Here is a 27,376-nt window from a genome sequence, read left to right as displayed (position 1 = left end):
TCTGGTCCCATCACTTCATAGGAAATAGATGGAAAAACAGTGGAAACAGTGTCAGATTTTATTTTTTGGGGCTCCAAAATCACTGTGGATGCTGATTGCAGCCATGAAATTAAAAGACGCTTACTCCTTGGAAGGAAAGTTATGACCAACCTTGATAGTATATTAAAAAGCAGAGACATTACTTTGCCAACCAAGGTCCGTCTAGTCAAGGCTATGGTTTTTCCCGTGGTCATGTATGGATGTGAGAGTTGGACTGTGAAGAAAGCTGATCGCCGAAGAATTGATGCTCTTGAACTGTGGTGCTGGAGAAGACTCTTGAGAGTCCCTTGGACAGCAAGGAGATCCAACCGGTCCATTCTAAAGGAGATCAATCCTGGGTGTTCATTGGAAGGACTTATGCTAAAGCTGAAGCTCCAATACTTTGGCCACCTCATGCGACGAGTTGACTCACTGGAAAAGACACTGATGCTGGGAAAGGTTGGGGGCGGGAGGAGAAGGGGACGACAGAGAATGAGATGGCTGTATGGTATCACCGACTCTGTGGACATGAGTTTGAGTGAACTCCGGGAGTTGGTGATGGACAGGGAGGCCTGGCGTGCTGTGATTCATGGGGTCGCGGAGAGTCGGACACGACTGAGCGACTGAACTGAACTGAACTGAACTGAACCAATAAATTGACCATCCTTCATTTATCAGGCCAGTCTGAGTTGGGTTTCCTGTCACTAGTGACCAACTGATAACATTGTATCTTAAGATTTGCTTGTATAAAATCTCTGTCTGGGATATTTGTCTCCACTGTGTGTTTGACACTTATTGAGCGTCGACTTTACATCAGGTACAGCTACAAGTCGATGCTGGAGTTGGGCTTGCGCCGTGAGGCTGAGAATGGATCAATGAATGGTCAGAGCTGCGATCTTGCAGACAAAAGGGAACTTCCGGCTGCAGGTGTTATCATTCCATGACCTCAGAGCTGTGGTGGGATAAAGCAGAGACTCTGTGTGAAGGTACACCTACCACAGTAAAAGTAACCCACCATCCCACCAAAGTAAAAGTCCTCTCCCATAAGCCTGGTGTCTACACTGGCATCCCTTTCTTGCTGATGCTTGATGCGGCTGCTGTCCAGCCTTACTCTCTCCTAAGGCTAGTGTTGACTTGCTATTGTGGAGAGGCAGGACAAGCCTCACTCAGAGGCTTGACCCAGCTCTGACCCCCAGGTTCCCAGATAGCTCGCAGAATAGCAATTTGCTGTTCCATGCCTCCCTTCAGAAAAAGGAGCAGTTCAGTGTTTGGATCTGGAGTAGATACCGAAACCCAGCTCCATAAGTTGCTCTCTGTGAAAACTCAAACAAATCACTTAACTTCTCTAAGCCTCAGTTTCTTCATCTGTAAAGTGGAAATATTAATTTTTATTTCTCAAGATTGGTATGAGCAGTGACAATGTTCATGATGATGGTGATGACTGCTGATAGCACATGCAAACCACTGTAGTCACTTCATATCCCTTATCTTCTTTTTCCTTCCCATCAACCCTGTGAGTTAAGTGTCACTAGCCCCATTTTGGCATCCCACTCCAGTACTCTTGCCTGGAAAATCCCATGGACAGAGGAGCCTGGTAGGCTGCAGTTCATGGGGTCGCTAAGAGTCGGACAGGACTGAGTGACTTCACTTTCACGCATTGGAGAAGGAAATGGCAACCCACTCCAGTGTTCTTGCCTGGAGAATCCCAGGGACAGGGGAGCCTGGTGGGCTGCCATCTACTGGGTTGCACAGAGTCGGACACGACTGAAGAGACTTACTTAGCAGCAGCAGCAGCAGCCCTATTTTATGGATAAAGAATCTGAGGCACCAAGAAGTTGGCTACCCAATTTATAAGCGGTGGAGCTGGAGTTCAGACAAGGACATTCAACTCCAGAGTCCATGCTCTTGCCACTGGGCATATCAGCTGTATCTCCTTCAGTGCTCAGAAGAGCCCTGTGGGTAGGACCGATGATTAAATCCATTTTATAGACAAGGAAAGCGAATCTCAGAGAGAACAAGCTATTGCCTCAAGGACACCGAGTTAGAACGCAACAGGGCCGGGACTTCAGCCTGGCTGGGCACTCTTTTCAGTACTGCGCCTGCGCACTCTTCCTGGCTTCCGTTTGTTCTAATGTCCACGAGCGCGAGCCATATTTAGTGCGTTGGTGAGCTGACAGAAAAGCACCATCCTTTGGTCCCTGTACAAGTTTCTTGCTTTCTTTCTTTTCATGCTTCTGTCTCTAATGTCTTTTCATCCAAATCACAGTTTGCATGTCAACAACACACCATTAAATATTATTTAAAATACATCCACCACAGAGAATGGCCATGTCCCTAACACCCGCAAGGGACCTCTGGCCACTCTCCAAAGTGTTGAATAACTCACAGCGCCTCGACCATCCCTGGTGCCTCCCAGCACCCCTGCAAGAGCCCTGGTCTCAGGGGCACCCACCGCTGGTGGGCCGGTACCATATCTGCACGCAGTCCTCCTCTTCTGGGTCTGCATGGACGCCATCATCTGGCTGGCTCCCATCCCAGTAGCTGTAGTCATAGGGTGAGCCGTCTGTCCATTCAAACTTCCCTTCCTGGGGGTCACATCCAGAGGCAAGGAAGCAAGCCAAGGAGAGAAAGATCAGGCATTCATGCCATCTCCAGTTTGGAGTAATATCTAATGCCTTCATACCTAACAGTGAAGAAGCCCTCACTTTTATCTGATATACTATTATTACCACCATATCTGGTAATGGTGAAACCTGTGGACACAAAAGCCCCTCCGCCTCTTGCTTGTAGAAAAGCTGTAGTCTCCCAGGCCTCCCGTGAGTCACAAAAGAGCAGGTTCAAACAGTTAATGATTAGGACACTGGAATCACAGAATCTTTAGTTCCTCCCTGAAGATATAGATGACAGTGTCCAATGCACATTTCCGAGTTGTTTTGCAACTACTGTAATTGGCACAAGAGGGGAAAAGCTGACTGCATGATGACCAGACGGCAACTCGGACAAGCTTCTCCATCTTGTGCAGTACCCAGACTGGCTTCAAGGAAATGAGGACAAATTGATCCTGGAGTTGAAGGATCAAGATGATGCTGACCTGACCACTGCGTGACAAGTGTCATGACTGTGGGAGCTGATTGTGCTGTTCTGCATGCAGCCCCCTGCCTGTGCACTCCTGAAACTCCTCTTTAAAGCCTTTGCCTCCTAACCAGCAACTGGGAAACAGTCTGGGGGACCCATCCACCATCTCCCCAGGTTTTCAAAATACAGCTTCTTTCTTATCCCACCAACCATGTCTCTCAAACACTGTCTTTTGAGCAATGAGCAGCCAAGCCTGAGTTTGGTTCCAGGTCTGGCTGGTAATATTACTAGCTGTTGTTTGTTGAGGGCTTATTATATATCATGCCAGGTGGGCATTTTGTCCTCACCATCCTGCAAAGCAGAAATTGTCGTCTCCATTTTATAGATGATAAAACTGGGACTTAGATTAGTCTACCCAAATTCACATAGTTAATAAAGCATTAGTGCCAGGATTTAAACACAGGTCTATCTGACTCCAGCACTCAAAACCCTAACTATTACATTAAAATTTTTTTTTCTACCATTGAGTGGAAATCATCCTTCATCTTTTTTCTATCTGTCCAAATAGTGTGTATTTTTCTTGCCTGCTGTGGAACCACTCTGATCAATTACAAGAAAAGTCCTGTTGGGAATCTGATTGGTATTGCAATAAATGTGCAAATTAACTGTGGAAAGAACGACTTCTTTGAAATGCCCTGGAACAAAAGTCATTTCTCCATTTATTCAAGTTTTTAGAAGAGTCTCTCCCAAAGCATCGATGATTACAGAAGCCACATTGTATAATGGAAATTGCACTCACCTTCTGGGAGAGAGACTAGAGCCTGGGATTCCAGCTCCTCTCACTTCCTAGCTCTGCAATCTAGTGAACTTACTTAACTTCTCTGAGCCTCAGTTTCCACACCTGTAAAATGGACTGAATATCTCCCTCAGAGAATTATTGTGAGAACTGAATGAGGTTAAGAGCACTAACAGACTTAACTAGTGCCTTGCATGTGGTGCCTAGGACTGAAAAGAAAAATATAAAAGCGAGTCTGTTTACTGTGTTATTTGTTATTATGATTCTTAAGTCTTGTAATACAAGTTCCTTAACTCTAAGTGTATTCATAAGCCAATTTAGAAATTACTATTATAAAGGGACATTTTGGTTCTTTTTTTAAGTTACAACTTCTATACAAGTTCTTGCCAGATGAATTCTACTGATTGTTAAACTGTCTTTACTGAGCCTGGCCACTATTGTTACTTCTGCTTCCCTGATACTAAGTTTGACCACCCTAAATGAGTTCTTGTGTCAAGAGAGCTTGTGCCAAGCACAGGCTAAATCCTTTACCTATATTGGCCCACTTACTTTGTACAACCAGGCACTGTTATTATCACTGCATTTCATAACTGAGAAAACTGAAGCCCAGAGATGTTAAAAAAAAAAAAATTGTCTCAAAGTCACCTGTGTGTGTGTGTGCTAAGTTGCTTCAGTCGTGTCTGACTCTTTGTGACGGTATGGACTGTAACTCGTCAGGCTCCTCTGTCCATGGGATTCTCCAGGCAATAATACTGGAGTGGGTGGCCATGCCCTCCTCCAGGGGATCTTCCCAATCCAGGGATTGAGCCTGTGTCTCTTACAGGTAAAGATTACCACTAGTGCCACCTGGGAAGGCCCCAGAGTCAGCTGCTGCTGCTGCTGCTAAGTCGCTTCAGCCGTGTCCGACTCTTAGCGACCCCATGGACTGCAGCCTACCAGGCTCCTCCACCCATGGGATTTTCCAGGCAAGAGTACTGGAGTGGGTTGCCATTGCCTTCTCTGCCAGAGTCAGCTGCTGCTGCTGCTAAGTCACTTCAGTCGTGTCCGACTCTGTCCCCGGGATTCTCCAGGCAAGAACACTGGAGTGGGTTGCCATTTCCTTCTCCAATGTGTGAAAGTGAAAAGTGAAAGTGAAGTTGCTCAGTCGTGTCCGACCCTTAGCGACCCCACAGACTGCAGCCCACCAGGCTCCTCCAACCATGGGATTTTCTAGGCAATAGTACTGGAGTGGCTTGCCATTGCCTTCTCTGGCCAGAGTCAGCTACCATAAACTAAATGGTAGAACAGGTGCTGGAAATGGAACTCTATTCCCTGCGGTGCTCTGAGGCAGGGTTGGAGGTGTACATGTAGGAGAGACGCTCAGGATGCAGCTTGCCCAGGGTAAGTCAATAGACAAAATCTCCAGGTGGAGTCTGCTGTGATTTTTATTGCCAGGTATGAGATCTGGCCCAAGCCAACCGTCTCTGGCCTTATTCTCCCACCATCATTCCACCTACTCCTGCCCCACTGCCTCCCAGACACATTGGTCTTTAGTGTCCTTGAGTGTGCTGTGACTCTCCCGCCTCAAGATCTTTGCCCATGCTGTGCTCTCTGCCTGGAATGTTCTTCCTCTGACTGACTCCTATTTGTCCACTGGACATTAGCTTAAATTTTTTTTACACAGGGAGGCTGCAGCAGCTGGAGACATGCTCTGCTCAGAGTTCCTTCAGGAGGACCTGTTGGGGGAGCATGGCTGACGGACAGCTCCTTGGACCCAGTGCTGCATTCACAGGGAGAACATGCTTCCTCCACGATGTTCCCCGTTAGTGACTCGGCGTTATCAGTGCTGGCCTGCTCCTGCCCAAGTGGAAGTCCTGGAATGGGCATCCTCTGTCAGGGGACATCCCATTGGCTTAACCAAGACTTTCCAGAGTGTCCTGCAATCTGAGGCTCTCCCCATCCCACCCTCCCCCATCTCCTTTCACAGGGCTCATCGTGGGCTGAAGGTCTTCCCTCCTGCCACATACCTGCCTTCTTTCTTTCCTTTGCAGATATTTTCTCTCAAAAGCCTCTTGCCCATCTAATCGAGTTTTTGTATCTGTTTTTTTGAGAATCCAAACCTAAACGGAGCCCATCACTGGCCATCTGATATGTTTCCATCCTCCTCTCTTTCACAACGTTTATCATATTCTAACTGAGGTGTTTTAGTGTCTGATTTCTCTGTATGCAGGCCATGTGGCAGGGACCTGGCATGTAAGTTCCATGTGAAAAGCTGGTTAAATCAAAGCAGAATGTTGGCTGGAGCTTCCAAGAGGGCCTGATGGCCAGCACTTCCTCACCTGCCTGTGATCATGAAGCCCTGTCCAGATGTCAGCTGGGATCCCAGGAACACAGCTGTTTACAAGGTCGTACACAAAGACATTCTCCTCCCAGCTGCAAAGGTAAGAAACCCAGGTGCATGTTACTCATTGCCTCTTGGTGCAGGATTGAGTTGCAGATCGACAGCAGCCTTTGTTAACTGTCCTGGATCAAAGTAAATAGAGGATGTGATGCAATCTGGCATTCTCCTTTTACTTTTTTAACTAGGGCACCCACACGGGCTGTCATGTCAGGGGCATTTCTGCATTTTTTCCATGCCAGTGCAAAGCAGGACTCAGCACTGCTATTCATCCTATAAATTTAAGTCTATCTCAAAAACACTAGCAAATAAGGTGGATTATTTTGAAGAGACAACAAAAGAAATTGACATTGTATTGCACATACCAAATAACAAAAATCTCCACTGGATGTTCTTGCTCTTTCTTAAAAGCCCCCACTACAGCGCCAGTCCTGACATAGCCTCCTGTCTCCTATTTTTTTTTTTCCCCACAGAACATCTTCAAAATCTTTGGCTTTGCTGGAAAATTCAGCTAGAGGCTTGAACTTGCATAGTCGATTCAGCAAAACCAAATCCTGCAATTAACAATCCACCCTCTTCAACAGGTATCTTAGGCCATTCAGGCTGCTACAACAAAATACCACAGTCTGGGTGGTTTATGAACTATAGGAATTTATTTTTCACAGTTCTGGAGGCTGGAAAATGCAAGATCAGGGTGCTAGCATGGCCAGGTGAGTGCACCTTCTGGCTACATACTTCTTGCTGTGCCCTTACATGGCAGCATGGGACAGGGGAGCTCTGTGGAGCTTCTTTTATAAAGGTACTAATCCTATTCGTGAGGGCATCCCCCTCAGAGCTTAAGCATCTCCCAAAGGCCCCACTTCCTAACACAATCACATGGGGCATTAGAATTTCAACATATGAATCTTGTGGGGACCAAAACATTTAAAACACAGCAGAAAGCATTGGTAGGATTCTCACCTCCTATTTCAAAGAGCTTATAAAGTAATTTACCTGACAAAGGAAATTGGTGGAGGACTCTGGAAGCAGTCTGCTGCCTAAAAGAACATTAATCCATAACTCCTTTCAAAACAGGATTATGTGGAGGTATTCTTTACGTTGCAGCAGATTACTTCTGCTCCTGATGGTTTCTTCTAAATGACCACTCTCTATAGAATGCCACCTTGTCTAGAACACCTGCCCATCAATTTCATTTTGCTTAAGGTATAGGTAGCGAGTCAAAGCACACATAATGCTGTGCCGTGTTGTGTGCGCTTAGTCATGTCTGACTCTTGCAACCCCATAGACTGTAGCCCGCCAGGCTCCTCTGTCCATGGGATTCTCCAGGCAAGAATACTGGAGTGGGTTGCCATTTTCTTCTCCAGGGGATCTTCCTGACCCAGGAATTGAACCCAGGTCTCCTGCATTGCAGGCAGACTCTTTACTGACTGAGCTACAAAGGAAGCCCTAAGCACACATAATCAGTTCGGTTCAGTTCAGTTCAGTCGCTCAGTCGTGTCTGACTCTTTGCGACCCCATGAATCACAGCACGCCAGGCCTCCCTGTCCATCACCAACTCCCGGAGTTCACTCAAACTCATGTCCATCGAGTCGGTGATGCCATCCAGCCGTCTCATTCTCTGTCGTCCCTTTCTCCTCCCGCCCCCAATCCCTCCCAGCATCAGAGTCTTTTCCAGTGAGTCAACTCGTCACATGAGGTGGCCAAAGTATTGCAGTTTCAGCTTTAGCATCAGTCCTTCCAATGAACATCCAGGATTGATCTCCTTTAGAATGGACTGGTTGGATCTCCTTGCAATCCAAGGGACTCTCAAGAGTCTTCTCCAGCACCACAGTTCAAAAGCATCAATTCTTCTGCGATCAGCTTTCTTCACAGTCCAGCTCTCACATCCATACCTGACCACGGGAAAAACCATAGCCTTGACTAGACGGACCTTTGTTGGCAAAGTGTCTCTGCTTTCTAATATACTATCTAGGTTGGTCATAACTTTCCTTCCAAGTACTAAGCGTCTTTTAATTTCATGGCTGCAATCAGCATCCACAGTGATTTTGGAGCCCAAAAAAATAAAGTCTGACACTGTTTCCACTGTTTCCCCATCTATTTCCCATGAAGTGATGGGACCAGATGCCATGATCTTTGTTTTCTGAATGTTGAGCTTCAAGCCAACCTTTCCACTCTCCTCTTTCACTTTCATCAAGAGGCTTTTGAGTTCCTCTTCACTTTCTGCCATAAGGGTGGTGTCATCTGCATATCTGAGGTTATTGATATTTCTCCTGGCAATCTGGATTCCAGCTTGTGCTTCTTCCAGCCCAGCGTTCCTCATGATGTACTCTGCATATAAGTTAAATAAGCAGGGTGACAATATACAACCCTGATGGACTCCTTTTCCTATTTGGAACCAGTCTGTTGTTCCATGTCCAGTTCTAACTGTTGCTTCCTGACCTGCATACAGGTTTCTCAAGAGGCAGGTCAGGTGGTCTGGTATTCCCATCTCTTTCAGAATGTTCCACAGTTTATTGTGATCCACACAGTCAAAGGCTTTGGCATAGTCAATGAAGCAGAAATAGATGTTTTTCTGGAACTCTCTTGCTTTCTCCATGATCCAGCGGATGTTGGCAATTTGATCTCTGGTGCCTCTGCCTTTTCTAAAACCTGCTTGAACACCTGGAAGTTCATGGTTCACATATTGCTGAAGCCTGGCTTGGAGAATTTTGAGCATGACTTTGCTAGCGTGTGAGATGAGTGCAATTGTGCGGTAGTTTGAGCATTCTTTGGTATTGCCTTTCTTTGGGTTTGGAATGAAGACTGACCTTTTCCATAACTCTCCTTAATTATGTGTTTGTGGAAGACATTACTAATCCATCCCAGAAGCACTCAGAATTCTGGTTCTCAGAATCTTTCTCAGCACAGTGTTCTAGGCAGTCTCATACTAGGAGTTGCTAATCAAAATTGTTATAAACTGAATGTTTGTTCCCCTCCCCCAAATTCATATATTGAAATGCCAACTTCTGATGTCACTGTATTAAGAGGTGGGGCCCTTGGGGGGTGATTAATTCATGAGGATGAGGCCCTCATGAATGGGATTAGTGCCCTTATGAAAGAGGCCCTAGAGAGCATCCTTGCCCCTTCTGCCTTGTGAGGATACAGCATGAAGATGACTGTCTGCAAACTGGGGAGTGAGCCCTCACCAGAACTTGACAGCACAGGGCGCCCTGACCTTGGGCTCCAGAACTGTTAGAAACACATTTCTGTCATTTATCAGCCACCGAGTCTGTGATGTTTTTGTAATAGCAGCTTAAATGGACCAAGATAGATATTATTAGAAGCAGTGGAGAGCAAAGATGGCGGGTGGGGCGAGGCTTACTTTGCCTCAGAAAGAAGATCTGATGTGGGCATACTAAGTAAGTGCTGACCTCTTGAGACACCCGTGATTAAGTGAAAGTGAAAGTGAAGTCACACAGTCGTGTCCGACTCTCTGCAACTTCATGGACTATATGTATAGCCCAGCAGGCTCCTCCGTCCATGGGATTCTCCAGGCAGGAATACTGGAGTGGGGTTGCCATGTCCTTCTCTAGGGGATCTTTCTGACCCAGGGATCGAACCTGGGTCTCCCACATGGTGGGCAGATGCTTTACCCTCTGAGCACCAGGGAAGCCCATGATGATAATTAATAAAATAATTAACAACTCTCACTATGAAGCATTGTGTTACCTGAGTGCTTGTGTAAGAATTTCAGATCCATTATCTCCTCTAAAATCCTCAATCTTAAAAGCTCAGTGTAACTATTGATATTTCCCAGCTGAGGACTCTGACTCGGAGAGTTTATGTGACTTGGGTAAGATCACCAGGTAGGAACTGGTGGAGCAAGGACTAGCCTATGGCTGCCTAACTCTAAAGCCCTCTTAATTTCCTCCTTTATAACATCTGCTGTCCCCATCCCCTAAGCTTCCCAAACCTTCAAGTTCCTGATCCAGGACTAGTTCTTCCAGGAAACATTCTGTGAGCACCCTCTATATAATCCTTGAACACCTGTGGCAGAAAGTTTCCATGCTCCCCAGGGTGGGCTGGTTGGCTTAGTTTTCTGCTTCTCAAGGTTGTGTGTACATGCTAAGTCACTTCAGTCCTGTCTGACTCTTTGTGACACTGTGGACTCTAAGGCTTTTCAGTCCATAGGATTCTCCAGGCAAGAATATTGGAGTGGGTTGCCGTGCCTTCCTCCAGGGGATCTTCCCAAAGCAGGGATAGAACCTGTGCCTCTTATGTCTCCTGCATTGGCAGGCAGGTTATTTACCACTAGTGCCACCTGGGAAGCCATTTCTCAAGGTCTCTTCTCTCCAAATGGGCTGCAAGGACCACATGGACTAATCTCACACCTTATTTCTATATGGCATCTTATCTCACACCATCACCAGTCTCTGTTCAGTGTTGATGTTCCAAGACCATGTGTTTTGTCAGACATTAGAGTGGTATGATTTGGATGGGGGACAAAGTATTCTTCAGTCCAATGTGCCTTTGCTGTTGGTCCTATCCAGCGAAGCACTGGCATTCCCATGTGCTCCTCTCATGCACAATTCACAGTGTCCTAGATTAACTGCTGAACATGCATGGTGAGTGGTCATCTAGGGGAGTGGCTGCCCTGCCATTAAAATGGCACTAGATTCACCTGGGCTGGCTGGCTGGATCCAACGCTGGGCTGGATGAAGCACAAGCTGGAATCAAGATTGCTGGGAGAAATATCAATAACCTCAGATATGCAGATAACACCACCCTTATGGCAGAAAGTGAAAAAGAACTAAAGAGCCTCTTGATGAAAGTGAAAGAGGAGAGTGAAAAAGTTGGCCGAGAGCTCAACATTCAGGAAATGTTGCATACGATCAAGGCATACGGTCCCATCACTTCATGGCAAATAGAAGGGGAAACAGTGGAAACAGTGGCTGACTTTACTTTTTGGGGGCTCCAAAATCACTGCAGATGGTGATTGCAGCAATGAAATTATAAGACACTTACGGCTTGAAAGGACAGTTACGACCAATCTATATAGCATATTAAAAAGCAGAGACATGTGAAATTTTAACTGTTAATGTTTTTGGCATTGTGCTTTGTACCATTTATTAAATAAAAATTTAAAAAATAAAGGACAAATAGGAACTTTAAAAAAATAAAATAAAAAGCAGAGACATTACTTTGTCAACAAAGGTCCGTCTAGTCAAGGCTATGGTTTTTCCAGTAGTCATGTATGGATGTGAGCGTTGGACTATAAGGAAAGCTGAGCACCGAAGAATTGATGCTTTTGAACTGCAGTGTTGGAGACGACTCTTGAGAGTCTCTTGGACTGCAAGGAGATCCAACCAGTCCATCCTAAAGGAAATCAGTCCTGGGTGTTCATTGGAAGGACTGATGTTGAAGCTGAAACTCCAATATTTTGGCCACCTGATGTGAAGAGCTGACTCATTTGAAAAGACCCTGATGTTGGGAAAGATTGAAGGCAGGAGGAAAAGGGGATGACAGAGGATGAGATGGTTAGATGGCATCACCAACTCAATGGACATGAGTCTGGGTAAACTCCAGGAGTTGGTGATGGGCAGCAGGCCTGGCGTGCTGTGGTTCATGGGGTCTCAAAGAGTCGGACATGCCTGAGTGACTGAACTGAGAGCCACTTTTGTTCAATGGCACCTGCTTGGAAAACTATTTCAATATTTTATTGTGTTTTCTCCATATGTGGTCAAAATAACTGGGAGATAGAAATGCCCGAGGTGCTACTGTAAGTAATAAGGACGAAAATCAAATGAACTTAATTCAATTCAACTGTCACTTGAAGCAAAGATGGAAATTATTAGGTAAGCTGAAAGGATGAGAAACTTAAACTTTAATTAGATGCTCCATGAACATAAGTTGATTGTGCGTTTAATTACGAAGGAAAAGAACAAAATTACAAAGCATGAAAAAAAAGCCAGAATTAGAGAATTGGATTGTGTCTCAGAGACAAGATGTAATTAGAGATTTTATAATATTGTCTAGCTTTATGGGAACTGAACTTGGTTTATAACAGATGAATGTGTTGTGCAAATTCAACTTTTCTACATGTTTTCAGGAAAGTATCATACGCCGGAATGGAAAAATACCTGAATAAGAGAGGAGATGCTAGGGGAACATTTATATAAGAGAAAAAAAAGAGGGATATCAAGAGTTGAGAAGGGAGAAAAGAGGCAAGTTGAGGTAGAAAAGAACAGAATTTGAGTCAGGGGCTGTTGGAAAACCCCCAAATCTACCTGGAATCCTTCCTGCTTCTGCTGCTAAGTTGCATCAGTCGTGTCCGACTCTGTGAGACCCCATAGATGGCAGCCCACCAGGCTCCTCCATCCCTGAGATTCTCCAGGCAAGAACACTGGAGTGGATTGCCATTTCCTTCTCCAATGCATGAAAGTGAAAAGTGAAAGTGAAGTTGCTCAGTCGTGTCCGACCCTTAGCGATCCCATGGACTGTGGCCTACCAGGCTCCTCCATCCATGGGATTTCCCAGGCAAGAGTACTGGAATGGGGTGCCATTGCCTTCTCCGGAATCCTTCTTAGTGCTTATTAAACCAAGGGCTCCAAGGGGCAGGCTGGGCTGTCCTTCCTGTGGACCACCAAAGGGAAATCGTGTGGAATCACCTTTAAATTTCCTCTTTATTACATATATTTAATTTTCCTCTATAGGTCGGGAAGTTTTGAGAACTTATTTTATCCATCTTTATTCATGCCAGTCATATGCTGCGTTGAGCTCTGTGTCACAGGGGATTTGACTCTGAAGACTGCCTTGCTCAGGCTTCCACATCAGCTGCCCTCCACGCAAGGGGAGGCAGTGATGGAGGCTGGAGGGAGAGAGAAACGGGTGTTTCGTTCCCTCTCTGCCTGGGGAGGTGCTGGCAGGGGCTGCCTGGTTTCTGTGGCTCCAGCTCCCATAGGACTGAACTGCCCTCCAGTTAAGGGTAGAGCTGGCTTCCTGCTGGTGTGAATCTCTAGAAAAACTACTGCGTCTTTAAGTTCTCAGAGTCCATCACTTGCGTACGTATGAAACTCCATGTTAAACGTTTGTAGCGGTTCCTGTTTTCCTGGTCAGATTGCCTCACTATATTCTTCAGCACCAGCAAGGATACAGTGGCTACACTGCTAGATGAATCAATGCGAGGATACAAGAGTTTTTGATTTTTAAACTAAGATTGACGACCCCTTCCCCGTTTGTAACAAAACTCGGCGACTCTAAAGCATAAAGAACCAACCAGGGTTCTAACTTCAAGGCTCGGAGATTCTTGGAAAATCAGGCAAGATTGTAAATTTGTAGCTTAGTGGCAATGGAACGCATCACATCTGGCTTCAAAGAACCCACAAACCAGCAAGGAAGTCATATGTGAAAAGAAGTCACTAAAGTGATGACGGAAGTGCTCCTGGGGACGTGGATGTGTGCAGGCAGTTGCTACCAAGTCTGGGGTGACTTCAGTGCAGAGATGGCAGAGCTGAGTCTGGAAGGTTAAGGAAGAGGCTACTTGGAGAAGACAGGGACGGGAGTTCCCAGTGGAGGGAACAGAATGTGCAAATATGCAGGAGTAAATGGGCTGGACCACACTGGAGAAGGTCAATCAAGATGGTCAGTATGGCTGGGGCTTGGGAGGCATGGAGGAATGTTGAAGGAGGCTTGATGGGTGGGTGATGGAACCCAGCTGCCCAGGTTCAAATCCTGGCTCCACCACTTCATAGCAAGATACCTTCTTGGAGCCTTAGGTTCCTATCTGTGACATGAGGGTACCACCCTAATATGATTTGCAGGAACCTGATGCTTAGCATGCATGCTAAGTCACTTCAGTTGCGTCTGACTCTTTGCAACCCCATGGACTGGAGCCTGCCAGGCTCCTCTGTCCATGGGATTCTCCAGGCAAGAATGCTGGAGCGGGTTGCCAGGGGATCTTCTCAACCCAGGGATCGAACCTGCATCTCTTGTGTCTCCTGCTTTGGCAGGTGGATTCTTTACCACTAGTGCCACCTGGAAAGCCCAACTCTTAGGAAATAAATGTCAGTTATTATGCTTTATGTTATGTGATTTATGTGTATGTTATATGGATTGTATTATTGGTTCAACCCCCCTGTGATACTGAAAAAGGCATGGCATAAATTTGGCACTTATAAAAACGGACCTTCCAGCCTGCTGTTTGCAACCCTTGCTAAATGCTTTGTCCTCTACTGCCAAGGCCAGTTTCAATGACAATAACAGCGGAAGCTACCAAAGAGAAATACCAGTGGAAGACACCATTCTCTACATCCTTTCCAAAGGGGATGCTTGACTGGGTTACAAAGGACAGAGGAGTCCACTTACCTGTGGATGGAGGCCAGTTTGGCAGACTTCCTGCCGATGGAGAACTCCGAGCAGTAGAAGTCAGCCTCAGCCCAGGTCTTATTGAGAGGGAAAAATCTGTAGCAGTGGCCTTTGAACTCCATCCAGAACAGTGGGCACAGGGAAGCCTGGGGCAGCTCTGGCATGGCTGGGGACAGAGAGAAAACGGACTGGGAAGAAGGCTGGCCATGCAAACATTGATGCTGTGGCTTATGAGATCTTTTAAAGTATAAAAGTAAAAAGTGATCCCAGTATGATTAACACATGCCTAAATTTTACAAAATAGTAAAAGTAATATGTATTCATTATAGAATCCTTGGAAAATGTTACTGCCTTTAGAGTGTTTTTCTTCTTGTCATGTTGAAGGCAATGATTTTTTTAAATGCAATTGTGATTATATTGTCCATAAACCCCTATCGGGATTCTGATTTCTAAAAATTAGAGTATGAGCATTTTCCCCTCATATCATTATAAATTTTTGTAAACATTGTTTCAAACAGCTATTGAATGCTCCCCTGAGTGGCCACCCCCCCCCTCAGTTTATTTAATCATTTCCCTATTTTGGCCTAATTAGATTGTTTCATCTTTAAAAAAAAAAAAACAATTAGAAAAAGTGCTGAGATGAACAGCCTTGTGCACAAAGCTTTTGCAACATTTCTGATTTTCTGGGGAGAGATTTTTAAGGCTTTGATACAATTTGCTAAATTGCCTCCTGAAAGCAATTTCTACTCCCACGGTGATGTCTGAGAATGCCCATCTCATTGCGCCCTTGCAGGCACTGTTACCACTTTAATGGCAATCTTTGTAAATTTTATAGGCAAAAAAATGGTATCTTATTTCAATCTGCAATTCTGGGCTCTCTGGCGAAAGTAGATATTTCCCTACGTGTTTAATGACAAACAGCAGCCAAGACTATTTATATCTTTAGCCCATGACTACTGGGGTTCAGTATGTATTCTTAATTCTGAAAGGGGCCAAATGATAGGCCCATGTTTGAGACAGTAAAGTTCTCCAAAGTCTCAGCCCCTTTGGGGGGCCTTTTAGTGTGGTTTGGAAAACCACGATTGAAGAAGACCAAGCGGGGAAGAAAGGCATGTTGAGAACCTGCCTGGAACTTGGATGTGTGGGTTATCTGTGAGAGCAGGTACCAGGCAGTGGTGAAATTCATAGACTGGAGCACAGAAGCCTGGGTCCCAGCCCCAGCTCTGCGTCTCACATGCTATATAATGCTGGCACCTTTCTTTCCTTCTCAGCGGTCAGGTTGGCACCTCTTGTGGTGACCGGGGTGTGGATCTTTGCCTTCAAAACCGCTCTGTTAGCTGGCTGGGCTCATGAATAGGGAATTAGTGGACCCCATTTACTGAGTGTTTATGATGTGCCAAAGACTTGCTGGGGCTTCCCTGGTGGCTCAGTGGTAAGGAACCTGCCTGCCAATGTAGGAGATGCAGGTTCGATCCCTGGGTGGGGAAGGTCGCCCCGAGAAGGAAATGGCAAGCAATCCAGTAGTCTTGCCTGGGAAATCCCAGGGACAGAGGAGCCTGGCTGGCTACAGTCCATGGGGTCACAGAGAGTTGGACAAGACTGAAGCTAATAAGCACAAACATGGTGTTTATACACATACAACTCTATGAATTTTTTCAGGGAAGGAGAGGGACTGTTGCTTTAATCAACAGAGCTGAGTTTCCCTGGTGGCTCAGACAGTAAAGAGTATGCCTGCAATTCGGGAGACCCAGGTTCAATCGCTGGGTCAGGAAGATCCCCTGGAGAAGGAAATGCAACCCACTCCAGTATTCTTGCCTGGAAAATCCCGTGGATGGAGGAGCCTGGTGGGATATAATCCATGGGGTCGCAGAGAGGTGGACACGACTGAGCGACTAACACACACACATGTAAGCAGGCAGCTTCCAGCTCGGGGCTATCTGTCCCTGATGAAAGCCACTGGGCTTTTCTGTTTGACCAGAACCAGCCCTCCTTCCACCCCAGGCTGCTGTACTGGTCAATCCTGGCTTGTCCACCCTTCCCCGCCAGTCCTGGCCAATCGTCTTTCAAAGAGTGTCAGTATCCAAACTGGGGTCAGCTGATCCAAAATCTGCTCTCTTAACCCTCCCTTATAGGCAAAGGGAGTTATGGAATTAGTGGGCTCAGTATCCCTGGCCCGTCCCTGCTCCTCTCTGGACCTTGGTCTCCTCCTATCTCAGTTGAGAGCACTGGTCTAGGAGGACATTGCCTTGATGCTGAGAGGGCTGAAGGACCCCTTGTGAGGCTGGGTGTTGCTGAGCTCCCTGTGGGGACTTTGCCAGTGCCTTCCTCACAGAGAGGCAGCTGAATCACTCCCAAGGGTCTCCTTTTGGAGCATTTCCCCCTTTGCATGAACGAGAAGCAGCAAGTCATTTCCATCTGCTATTCACCCATCACTTATAACCAAGGACACACATTGGTGAGCACTTGGCCATGTCTGGGCAGGAGTTGGCTGGAACAACTGGCCCAAGACGATATTTGCTGATGCTAAACGACTTTCCCCACTCTCACCCATCCTACAATTATTTTACATCCTAAGTATTCATGCTGGAGATGGAAGTAAAGGATATAACCACCCCAGTTTGCCCAGGACTGTCCCAGTTCTAAATCTGAAAGTGGCACATCTCAGCCCCCAACCCCTACCCCGTATTTGATCTCCTGGAGCAGTAGTTCTCAACCAGGGGTGATTTTGATTCCCAGGGGACAGGAAGCAATGCCCAGAGACATTCTTGGTGGTGGGCCTATTGGTATCCAATGGGTAGAGGCCAGAGATGCTGCTAAACATCCTACAATGCCCAAGACAGCCCCCACAACAAAGCATTTTCTGACCCGAAATGTCAATAGGGGGACTTCCTGGTGGTCCAGGGGCTAAGACTCCACACTCCCAATGCAGGGAGCCTGGGTTCAATCCCCACTTGTCGCAACTAAATACCCTGCATGATGCAAGCAAGAGCAAAGGCCTTGCATGCTGCAACTAAGAGCTGGGGCCGTCAAATAAATAAACAAACATTTTAAAAACCCAAAACCAACAACAAAATGTCAGTAGAATACCTGCCTTAGTTGGAAAGCCAAATTCCAAAATGTAAAATAACCCCACGGAGCCACAACACAAAACATCACAGCAAATGTCCACACTTCTCAGCCCATCTGTAGTTTCTTCAACAAAAATGCACCAGAAAACTGATTAGAAGTAGAGTTCGGGTTCTTTCTCTAATTTTAGAGTTAAAATGTAAAACTGTCACAAACCCGTGGCTTAAAAGCCCCGGGGCAGGAACACTGTGGTTAAATCTAATGGTACAGACTTCACGGAAGGATGGTGCAGAGGGCAAGCCTTGCTTTTCATCCCCAGTCTGAGATAAAGCAAACTAACTTCTTTGTCATCTCTCCCATGGCGGGAGGATTCCCCACTCCTCATCCGGTGTAATCTCCCCCAGAAGGTGGAACTTTTTACCTTCTCTCTGCTCTGTGAGAGGTCTCTGTGAGGGGATCCCGCTCTCAATGTTCTGCTTCAAAAGCCTCAGCTGTCATTCCCCACCCCGCCCTGGCCCCGGGTGGATGTAAAACCAGAGCCTCTGCACCCAGAGTGCTGCTGCGCATGTTCCCACTGCTTTGGTTTCTTTCGTTTCCTACCCCTGGGTGCCCCAAACAGTTTCCTGGAAGCCCAGCTTACTTTTCAGTGGATGTTTGTAGTTTATCCGCATTTCTAGATATCTATGCTGCTGCTAAGTCACTTCAGTCGTGTCTGACTCTGTGTGACCCCATAGACGGCAGCCCACCAGGCTCCCCCGTCCCTGGGATTCTCCAGGCAAGAACACTGGAGTGGGTTGCCATTTCCTCCTCCAATGTGTGAAAGTGAAAGTGAAGTCGCTCAATCCTGTCCGACCCATAGGTGTCTATGGTGGAGCCATTTTCTGCCCTCCAATTTACCATAAGGTCTGATCTGGAAGTTTCCACCCTCGTTGTCCTCTCTTTTCTTTTCCTTCATTTAAAAAACCCACAACTTTTAATTTTGGAATAAATTTAGCTTTAGAGATAAGTTGCAAAAATGGTATACAGAATCCTTGAATATACCTTACTCAGTTTCCCCTAATGTTACCATCTTAACATTTCCATGGTACATTTGCCACAACTAAGAAATCAGTATAGGTACATACTCTCCGGGGCTTCCCAGGTGGTGCTAGTGGTAAAGAACCTGGCTGCCGATGCAGGAGACATAGGAGACTAGGGTTCAATCCCTGGGTGGAGAGGATCCCCTGGAGGAGGTCACTGGCAACAGGCCCTAGTATTCTTGCCTGGAGAATTCCATGGACAGAGGAACCTGGCGGGCTACAGTCCAGAGTCTGGGTGACAGAGTCAGATGTGACTGAAGCAACTTAGCACGCTTGCACTGTTCACTAAACTATGGGTTTTATTCAAATTTCACCAGTTTTTTCTTTACTTGTTCCCAGATCCAGCCCAGGAAACCCCATTCTATTCACTCTGCCTTTGTGTTTTATTTGATATCAACTATCTTTGATATCAAATACTATCACTGTCTTGATTAAAGCAATCGTTCCTTTCTTTCCCTAGAAAAATGCACAGTGATGTGTACACACACACACATACACACACAGTCACCCCCTGTTATTTTTGGCCTCACTGCGTGGCGTGTGGGATCTTAATTCCTGACCAGGCATTGAACCCTTGCCTCATCAGTGGAAGCAAGGAGTCTTAACCACTGGACTCCCAGGCAAGTCCTATACACACACTTTTGATTAGACAAAACTGACAAGAATTGGCTGGAACTGGCCAGAATCGTCCGGCATTGTTGGATATTCTCCCCAAATCATCTTTACCTCTTCTCTTTCCCTCTCCTCGTATCCAGTCAGTTTTTAAGCCTTGTTTATTCCACCTCCCAGGGCCTCTCCAATTCCTTTCTCTCTCTCTTCTTTTTCTTCCTCCCTCCCTTCCTTCTTTCCTGTCTTCCTCCTCCCTCTCCTTCCCTCCTTCTCTCTCTGTCTCTCCCTTCCACATTCTTCCTCCCCCCATAGTCTCTCACAGAAACCTCCTCAATTGTCCCTGCCTCATCTCACCTTGCTGATCCAGAGAGATCCTTCCAACACCCTGAGCTGGTCCTCACAGATGCCCTCCAGGAGTGCCCGTTGCCTTTGGGAAGAGCGCTCCCACCTGCCCTGCAGCTTATCCCATTGCTCACAACATTGTTCCAGATTTGCTTCAGCTCTTGTGTGTTCAGCTCTGCAGATACTTGCCTTGGCCTGTCTTCAGCCGATCTGAGTTTCTTCCTTGAGTCTTGGCTGTGCGGTGGCTTCTTTAGGGAAGACGAGGTAGGAGCCTCTCTGAGAGCCCCTAGAGCCCCTGCACCCGCCGTTCACACGTCCCCATGAATTTTTGTTCAGTCTGGCCTCCCCCTGCTCAAGGTCTTCTGTGATCATCCCTCTTCCCGGTGCCTGACACATAGGAGGTAACTAGTTTTGAATGACTAAATGCATGCCAGGGAATCAAACACTGCTCCTTTGGATCAACTGTCCCTTTGAGGCAGGGCGGGGTGGGGGGGCAGTGGTGAGAAGGGTGCGGGCACCACCCATGTGTCCTGATGCCTCCAAACTGGTCTGTCTTGGCTCTCGGATGGTGTGCCTGGACTTTTCCAGCTGAGCACTGAGGGCGTTGACTGACCCTGGGTTACCATGTTGTTTAGCACAATGATTGCTGTGAGAAGCTGTATCAGCATCACCAGGGAGCTTGTTAGCCATGGAGAGCCTCAGTCCCCACTTTCCCGCCCTCCTCCCAATTCCTGGTCCCTTTGATTTTCTCCACTGAGCAAGTGGTGGTTATGGATGCCTGGGGTGCAACCTACCAGAAAATGGGGCTGTGACAGGTCACTGCTCAATTAATCCCCTTTCCACCTGGGCAGGCAAAGGCCTTTAATTGGGAGGCGGAAAGGAGCCACTTGCCTGCGCTGGGATGGTAATGAACTCCACCCTGCCTGGCATCCCCCTCACCCACCTCCTTTACCTCTGGGATTTTAGAAACAAGCATTAGGAGGGTTTCAGAGGACTTTCATCAACCTGGAGCTCAAAAGAGCCTTGGCTAAGCTGTGTCTCTTTTGTGAAGAGATGTCTATAACTTTACAGCTTGACAGGTAGTGATGGCAACATAATGATCATGGCCCACCCTACTGAGCTTCCACCTGAGCCACGTAATGTGTCAGGTGTTTCGTACATAACAATTCATTTAGTCTTCACACATCTTATAAGGTAGGTATCATGATTCCCTCCACCTCCCGCCTTTATAGATGAAGAAACCAAAGCACGGAGAGTTTGAATAACTTGCCTGGGGTCATGCAGCACCTTAATGGCAGACCTGCATGGCTCCAGACCTAATTTAGAGATTCCTGCTATGTTGAAGCCTGTTTCCCTGTCTCAAACTTGATGGTCTGGTCATTCGTTCTTTCCCTTATTTGTTCAGAAAGTCTTATTTGAGCACCTGTTTGGTCTCAGTAGTTGGTATGTACTGGAGATACTGTGACACATTATACAGAAGTGACCTCTGGCCTCATGGATCTTACACTCTATGGAGACTGACCTTAAGAAAAATAAGCACAGAAATAAAATGTCATTAATACACAGGTAATATGGCTTTGTGTCATGCAGGCACAAACTTGAGGGAGGAGCTCCAAATTATTTCAGAAATTTGTCATTTGTTTGCCCCTTTTCTCTCCCTAGTTGAACTGGGGGGTGCCCACTGGTGATTACGACACCACAGTGAGTCCCCTTCCTGGATGGGGAAAAGGCAGGGTGTTGAATAACACCCATTATACAGGATACAGGAACATCTGAAAGTGGTACATACCCCAGGTTCAGAGACCCAGAGAGCTTCCTGGAGGGGGTGATGTGAGACCCCTACTGAGACCTGAAGGGTGAGGAAGAGTCAGCAGAAGAGTGTTCCAACTGGCGGGCATAGCATGTGCAAAGGCCCAGAGGTATGAGAGAGAAGGGAGCATTTGGAGAATTGCAAATGGTTCAGCCTGGCTGGGAATTTGAGAGCGGGATGAAGCTGGAGGTGAGGGGCGGGATGTGAGATGTGGGGGCGGGATGCACAAAGAAGCGTGTTGCTCTGGAAACCAAGAGGCCAAACTACATGGTATTTTACCTCAATTAGCAGCACGGAAGGCTCCCAAGGTCTCCCAGCTGGGGTGGGAGTCAAAGCTTTTGGAAGCTTTGAGCTTGTTAAGGAAAGAGGACATGCCAGCAGTGTTTGGGGCTCATTTTTAAAATCTCTCTTTTTTTTTTAAAGAATAAATTGTCACCTTCCCACACGATCTGGCTGTTCGCTCCCCTGGCCCCAATCCAGCCTCCCACAAACACACTACCCTGCTGCCTGCTACCCAGATCAGCCTTGGGAACCAGCCGGGAGAGAAGGGGGCTCTGGGAGCCACATTTGCCTCCCTCCACATCACTACTGGGCCCCAGATGTGTCTCCCAGTGTCTGGGAAGGTGGCCCCTGGGAGAGCTCAGTCACCTTCAGCACCTCCTGGTCCATACACCCCACCCCAGGGGGCCTTCCCACTGAGCCCCAGCTGTGGTGTGCAGAACCACTGGTCCCAGGCCTCTCATGCCTGAGCATTGCTTTCCCTTCTCCAGGGCTGCTCTTGTGGTCATATGAAACAGAGGAGACAACTGGGTGTTTTTTTATTTTGCTCATAACAGTGGCCATTCATTGCATGCTAAGTATACCTGTTGAGACCAAACTGGGGATGGGTATCTGTATTACCCCCCCTTTACAGATGCAGAAACTGAGGCTCAAAGAGGTTAAGCTTCCACAGCTAAAAAGTGGCAGTGTCAGGATGAAACTCAGGTCTGAAGCACTGCAGTGCCTCCAGAAAATATCTTTTTTTGGTCTTGTTTTCTCATTTGTAAGACAAACATATTAAACACCAAATTTAACAATGTAATGGACTGAATGTTGGTGCCCCACCCTCAGATTCATATGTTGAAATCCTACCCCCTAATGTGATGGTGTTTGGAGATGGGGGCCTCCAGGAAGAAATTAGGGTCATAAGATGTCATAAGGGTGGAACCCCATGATGGGGTTAGTGCCCTTATGAGAAGAGAAGAGACAGAGCTCTCCTCTCTGTGGCCATTTGCAAGACAGGAAAAGAGCTCTCACCAGGAACTGAACTGGTCAACACCTCAGTTTCGGAGTTCCCAGGCTTTAGAAGTGTGAGAAATAAATTCCAGGAGTTTAAGCCTCCCAGTCTATGGTACTAGGTTGCCAAAACATTCCTTTGGGTTTTCCCAAAATGTCTTATGGAAAAACATGAATGAATTTTTTGGCCAGCCCAATATTTTGTGATAGCAGCCTGAGCTGACTAAAAGCATCATAATCAAGCAAATAATTCAATGTTTCCTGGGTGCTTATTTGGCTTGAGGTCTGTGCCCTCAAGTCACAGTCTGGAGGGAGGAATACATAGCACACCTGGCCATGAGTCCTTACATGCTAAGGGACATTCTAGAAGTGCGTAGAGGGCTCTGTGACCATACAGGAGGGGTAGGGAATAGACTAGAGTGTGCAGGTCAGGGAGGTACTCTAGGATCCAACACTATGATCCAGACTAGAGGGTGCAGAGGGATGTACTCTGGGAAGCAGGGACTCTCTGCTGCCCAAGCCTCAGTGTGCCAGCCTCAGAGCTTAGACTCTGGAGTTAGATTACTCTAGTTAAAAACTCAGCTCTTTGTGCCTCAGTTTTCTTCTCTGTAAAATGGGCATGATGATAGTGCCAACTTCATAGGTAAACCAGTGCCTGGCTCACAGTAGGCGTTCTAATAAACCTGAGATATTATTACAGCAGAAACAGCCTCAGCCCTGGAATATTCCTGGAGCTGGGAATATTCCTGGTGCAGGAGAAGAAGATGAACCAGGCCCACTCTCAATAAGGACGGGTTTTGGCTGTGTGCCCACCTTCATGGTCTGCACGGGCTCACCAAGACCCCAGCTAAGCACTCTCTAGTCCCACATCAGCACACACACTCACACTTACACGCCCAAACACCATTCCACAGTGCCAGCTTTTTGGAGGGGAGAGGAAGAGGCTACAGAACGCAACTGATTCTCCCTCCCCAACCCTGAAGTCCTGTAGAAGCAGGCTCTGAGCATCAAAACACTTTGTTAGAATTTCCTTTGCTGTGAAAAGTTCTTGGCTCATGAGCCAAGAAAAGGAAGCTTTTTGATGGTTATGGTTGAAGACTCATAATAGCAAATGTTTTGGTAGACTTTACCAGGTGCCAGGCCCTCTTTTAAGCACTTAATATTTGTGAATCCACATAAACAAGGTGATCAAAGCCAGGTTCTGAGAAAGGTTTTAGGAAAAGGATCTAGTCTGGCTAAATCCTCCCAAGTCTCAGAATTGTCTAAAGCAGGGAGCAGGGGTCCCCAACCCCTAGGCCATGGACCAGAACCAGCCTGTGGCTTGTTAGGAACCAGGCTGCACAGCAGTAGGTGCGTGGTGGGTGAGTGAGCAAAGCTTCATCTGTATTTACAGCCGCTCCCCATCACTCGCACCGCTTGAGCTCCACCTCCGGTCAGATCAGTGGCGACATTAGATCCTTACAGAAACTCAAACATAGTGTGAACTCCATCTGTGAAGGATCTAGGTTTGTGCACCCCTTATGAGAACCATCCTACCCCTCCCCAACACTGCCTCACCACTAGCCCATGGGAAAACTGTCTTCCAGGAAACCAGTCCCTGGTGCCAAAAAGATTGGGGACCGCTGGTCTAAAGGTTTGTTTCCAAAGCAGATCTAGGGGTATGGCTGAGTTGTATAATTTGCATATATTTGCATGTTCATGAAAGATCCAGAGCAGTGGGATTAAGGGGGAATTTTACACCTAAAGGCTGGGGGTGCAGGAGAAGAAGACGAACCAGGCCCACTCTCAATAAGGACAGGTTTTGGCTGTGTGCCCACCTCCATGGTCTGCACGGGCTCACCAAGACCCCAGCTAAGTGCTCTCTAGTCCCACATCAGCACACACACACTCACACTTGGCACACACACCCAAACACTTAGCTCACACATTCTCTTCTGAAATCACTTTGCTCTAGTGGATTTGTCCACTCAGGCTTGAATTGGGCTTTCTGCTGGGCTTGATGGATGATGAGCTTGGCCAGATTATTTGGCTTCCATAGGCCTCAGTGTGTACAACTGTAATGTGGAAGGATCAGGCTGAGTGGACTTCTGGGACCCGTCCTTCCAACTCCAGCTCTGAGGTCTCCAAAGTTGCTGGGTTGGCAGGGATCTCAGTCTCCCTATCAATACAGTGGGACTGAGGCATGGGGCTAGATGTCTGGAAGTGCCTTTTTGAAGGCATTTCTGTCACAGCAGAAAACTGTCTTCTGGCCAATTCTATCATAACATCAACAACCACGGTGGCAGAAGTAGTAAGGTAAAAGCCATTGTTCAAGTGCTTACTATGTTCATTGGAAGGACTGATGCTAAAGCTGAAGCTGCAATACTTTGGCCACCTCATGTGACGAGTTGACTCACTGGAAAAGACTCTGATGCTGGGAAAGGTTGGGGGCGGGAGGAGAAGGGGACGACCGAGAATGAGATGGCTGGATGGCATCACCGACTCTGTGGACATGAGTTTGAGTGAACTCCGGGAGTTGGTGATGGACAGGGAGGCCTGGCGTGCTGTGATTCATGGGGTCGCAGAGAGTCGGACACGACTGAACAACTGAACTGAACTGACTATGTGCTAAGCTCTTCCCTTGCATGATCTCCTTGAAGATTCTCTAAAACCATCATTTTCCCCACTTTCCAGAGAAGGAAACTTGAAGCTCTGAGAAAGTTGCCACAGGCACAAACTAGTGAGAGAGGACTTCCCTAGTTGCTCCCACTCTCAAAACTCACTCTCAGGCCTTTCCACCTACCGCTGGGCAGAAAGGCAAGATCTGGGAACACACAAATACCCTTTGAAGATATTCTGTCCAATTTCTCTCCTGTTCACCCATTGCTCAGATGAGAAAATGGAGGTACAAGAACAAGGATGCACAGACACCATTATGGACTGAATGTCTGCGTGCCCTCCCAAATTCCCATGCCAAAGCCCCAACCCCCAGTGTGACGGTGTTTGCAGGTGGAGCCTTTGGAAGATGATGAAGGTTAGATGGAGTCATGGGGTCCCCATGATGGGATTAGTGGCCTTATAAGAAGAGGAAGAGAGACCAGAGCACTCTCTCTCTACCATGTGGCCACTTGCAAGCCAGGAAGAAGGCCCTCTCGAGGTAACAGATCAGGTGGCATCTTGATCTTGGACACGAAGCTTCCAGAATGCTTCTTGTAGTGGAAGCCACCCAGTCTGTGGTATTTTGTTATGGCAGCCTGAGCTGACTAATACAAACACTCAGAGAGTTTATGGCAGACCAGAGCCCCTGATGCTTGCCCAAATAAACTGACCACCCTTTACATCCCCCATCACTAGGGTTGCTAGATTAAAAAATGCCTAGTAAAAATTTAATTTCAGATAAACGAGTAATTTTTGGCGTAAGGTATGTCCCATGCAATATTTGAGACACACTAAAAAATGATTTATTGTTTACCTAAAATTCAGGTTTACATGGACATCAGGTAATCCTATCACCCTTTTATTTAGATTCACCCCAACACTGTAACAGCTCAATAATATGGTCTTATGGGGATCTTACGGATGTTTTATTACAGTATTAGTTCTATTTTAATGGGGACAGAAACAGTATCTATGCCATAGAGTTATTGTGAGGATTAAATAATTCCATATATAAAAAGTGCTTAAAACAGTGCCTGGCATATAGGGAGGGCTACACAAGCTTCATTTGTTGTTACTGGTATTATTAATAATTTTAAAACAATGTTTGGAAAGCACCCTCCTGGTAGAGGTGACAGGCAAGATCCTCTGCCTTGAAGGGATTAAAGGACTCAGGACTCTTCCTACCCCAGAGTCAGCACCCCAACCTCCCTATTGAGTTGAAGCCCCACGTCCTTCAAGTGGGACACTGGGAGGCCACATGCCTGGGTCTGATGGATCCCAATCCCAGGGGATCCAGAAAACTTGCAGAGCTGAGTGTCACTAGGCCAGGCGCCAGGGAGGTCACTAGAGGGACCCCTATGTCCTCCTGTGTGCCCAACGCTATGGCACACAGCAAGTCTACAAGCTCCCTGGGAACAGCTATCACAGCCACGGTGAGGGTGGGGAGCTCAGATGCCAAATCCCAACAAAAACATCATTTTCAGATCTTCTTATAGTGCCAGGCATTTTCCTCACATTATCTCATCTCCCTTGCACAGTGGCCCCAGAGGGGGCCATTGTGACCACTGTTTTCTAAAGGTAACCAAGGCTCAGAGAGGTCAAGAAACTTGTGCCAGGTCACACAGCTTTCACGATGCAGTGCTGGGCTTTATCACCAGGTCTCTTTGGGTCTGGCCCTAGGACAACGTCCATCAGCTGGAGGGAGACGAGCTGGAGGGGGGCTGTCAGGAGGCTCGGCTTGGCCCCCCAACATTCCTTGGGTCAGGCGGGCCTGCAGCCTAGTCAGTAAGGCCTCAGTGACAACTCAAGTGTTTGCACTGTCCTCCTCTCCACCTGCTCCTGGCCGGGCCCCAGTGCTTACCTGGGCTGATATTGATGTCTGTCTGCGGAAAGGCCTGAGCGGAGAGAAGGGTCAGGACGGCCACAGTCCACAGCCCCCACTTCTGCAT

General features: G+C 47.1%; 1 protein-coding gene across 1 annotated transcript; it reads right to left on the bottom strand.

Annotated features, from left to right (window-relative positions):
• Positions 1-27,376, bottom strand: CLEC19A (C-type lectin domain containing 19A). Its single transcript, XM_088833062.1, is given in 5 exon segments — positions 1-970; positions 2,471-2,603; positions 6,208-6,391; positions 14,610-14,775; positions 27,289-27,376. Coding segments are annotated over 5 exon segments (651 nt in total). The 3' UTR covers positions 1-890.

The sequence above is a fragment of the Moschus berezovskii genome, chromosome 27, assembly GCF_049115385.1.
Source record: "Moschus berezovskii isolate FMDL1 chromosome 27, NW_MosBer_1.0, whole genome shotgun sequence".
Classification (NCBI taxonomy): domain Eukaryota; kingdom Metazoa; phylum Chordata; class Mammalia; order Artiodactyla; family Moschidae; genus Moschus; species Moschus berezovskii.
The sequence above is the reverse complement of the archived record's forward strand: the minus strand, read 5'-3'. Positions and strand labels throughout refer to the sequence as shown.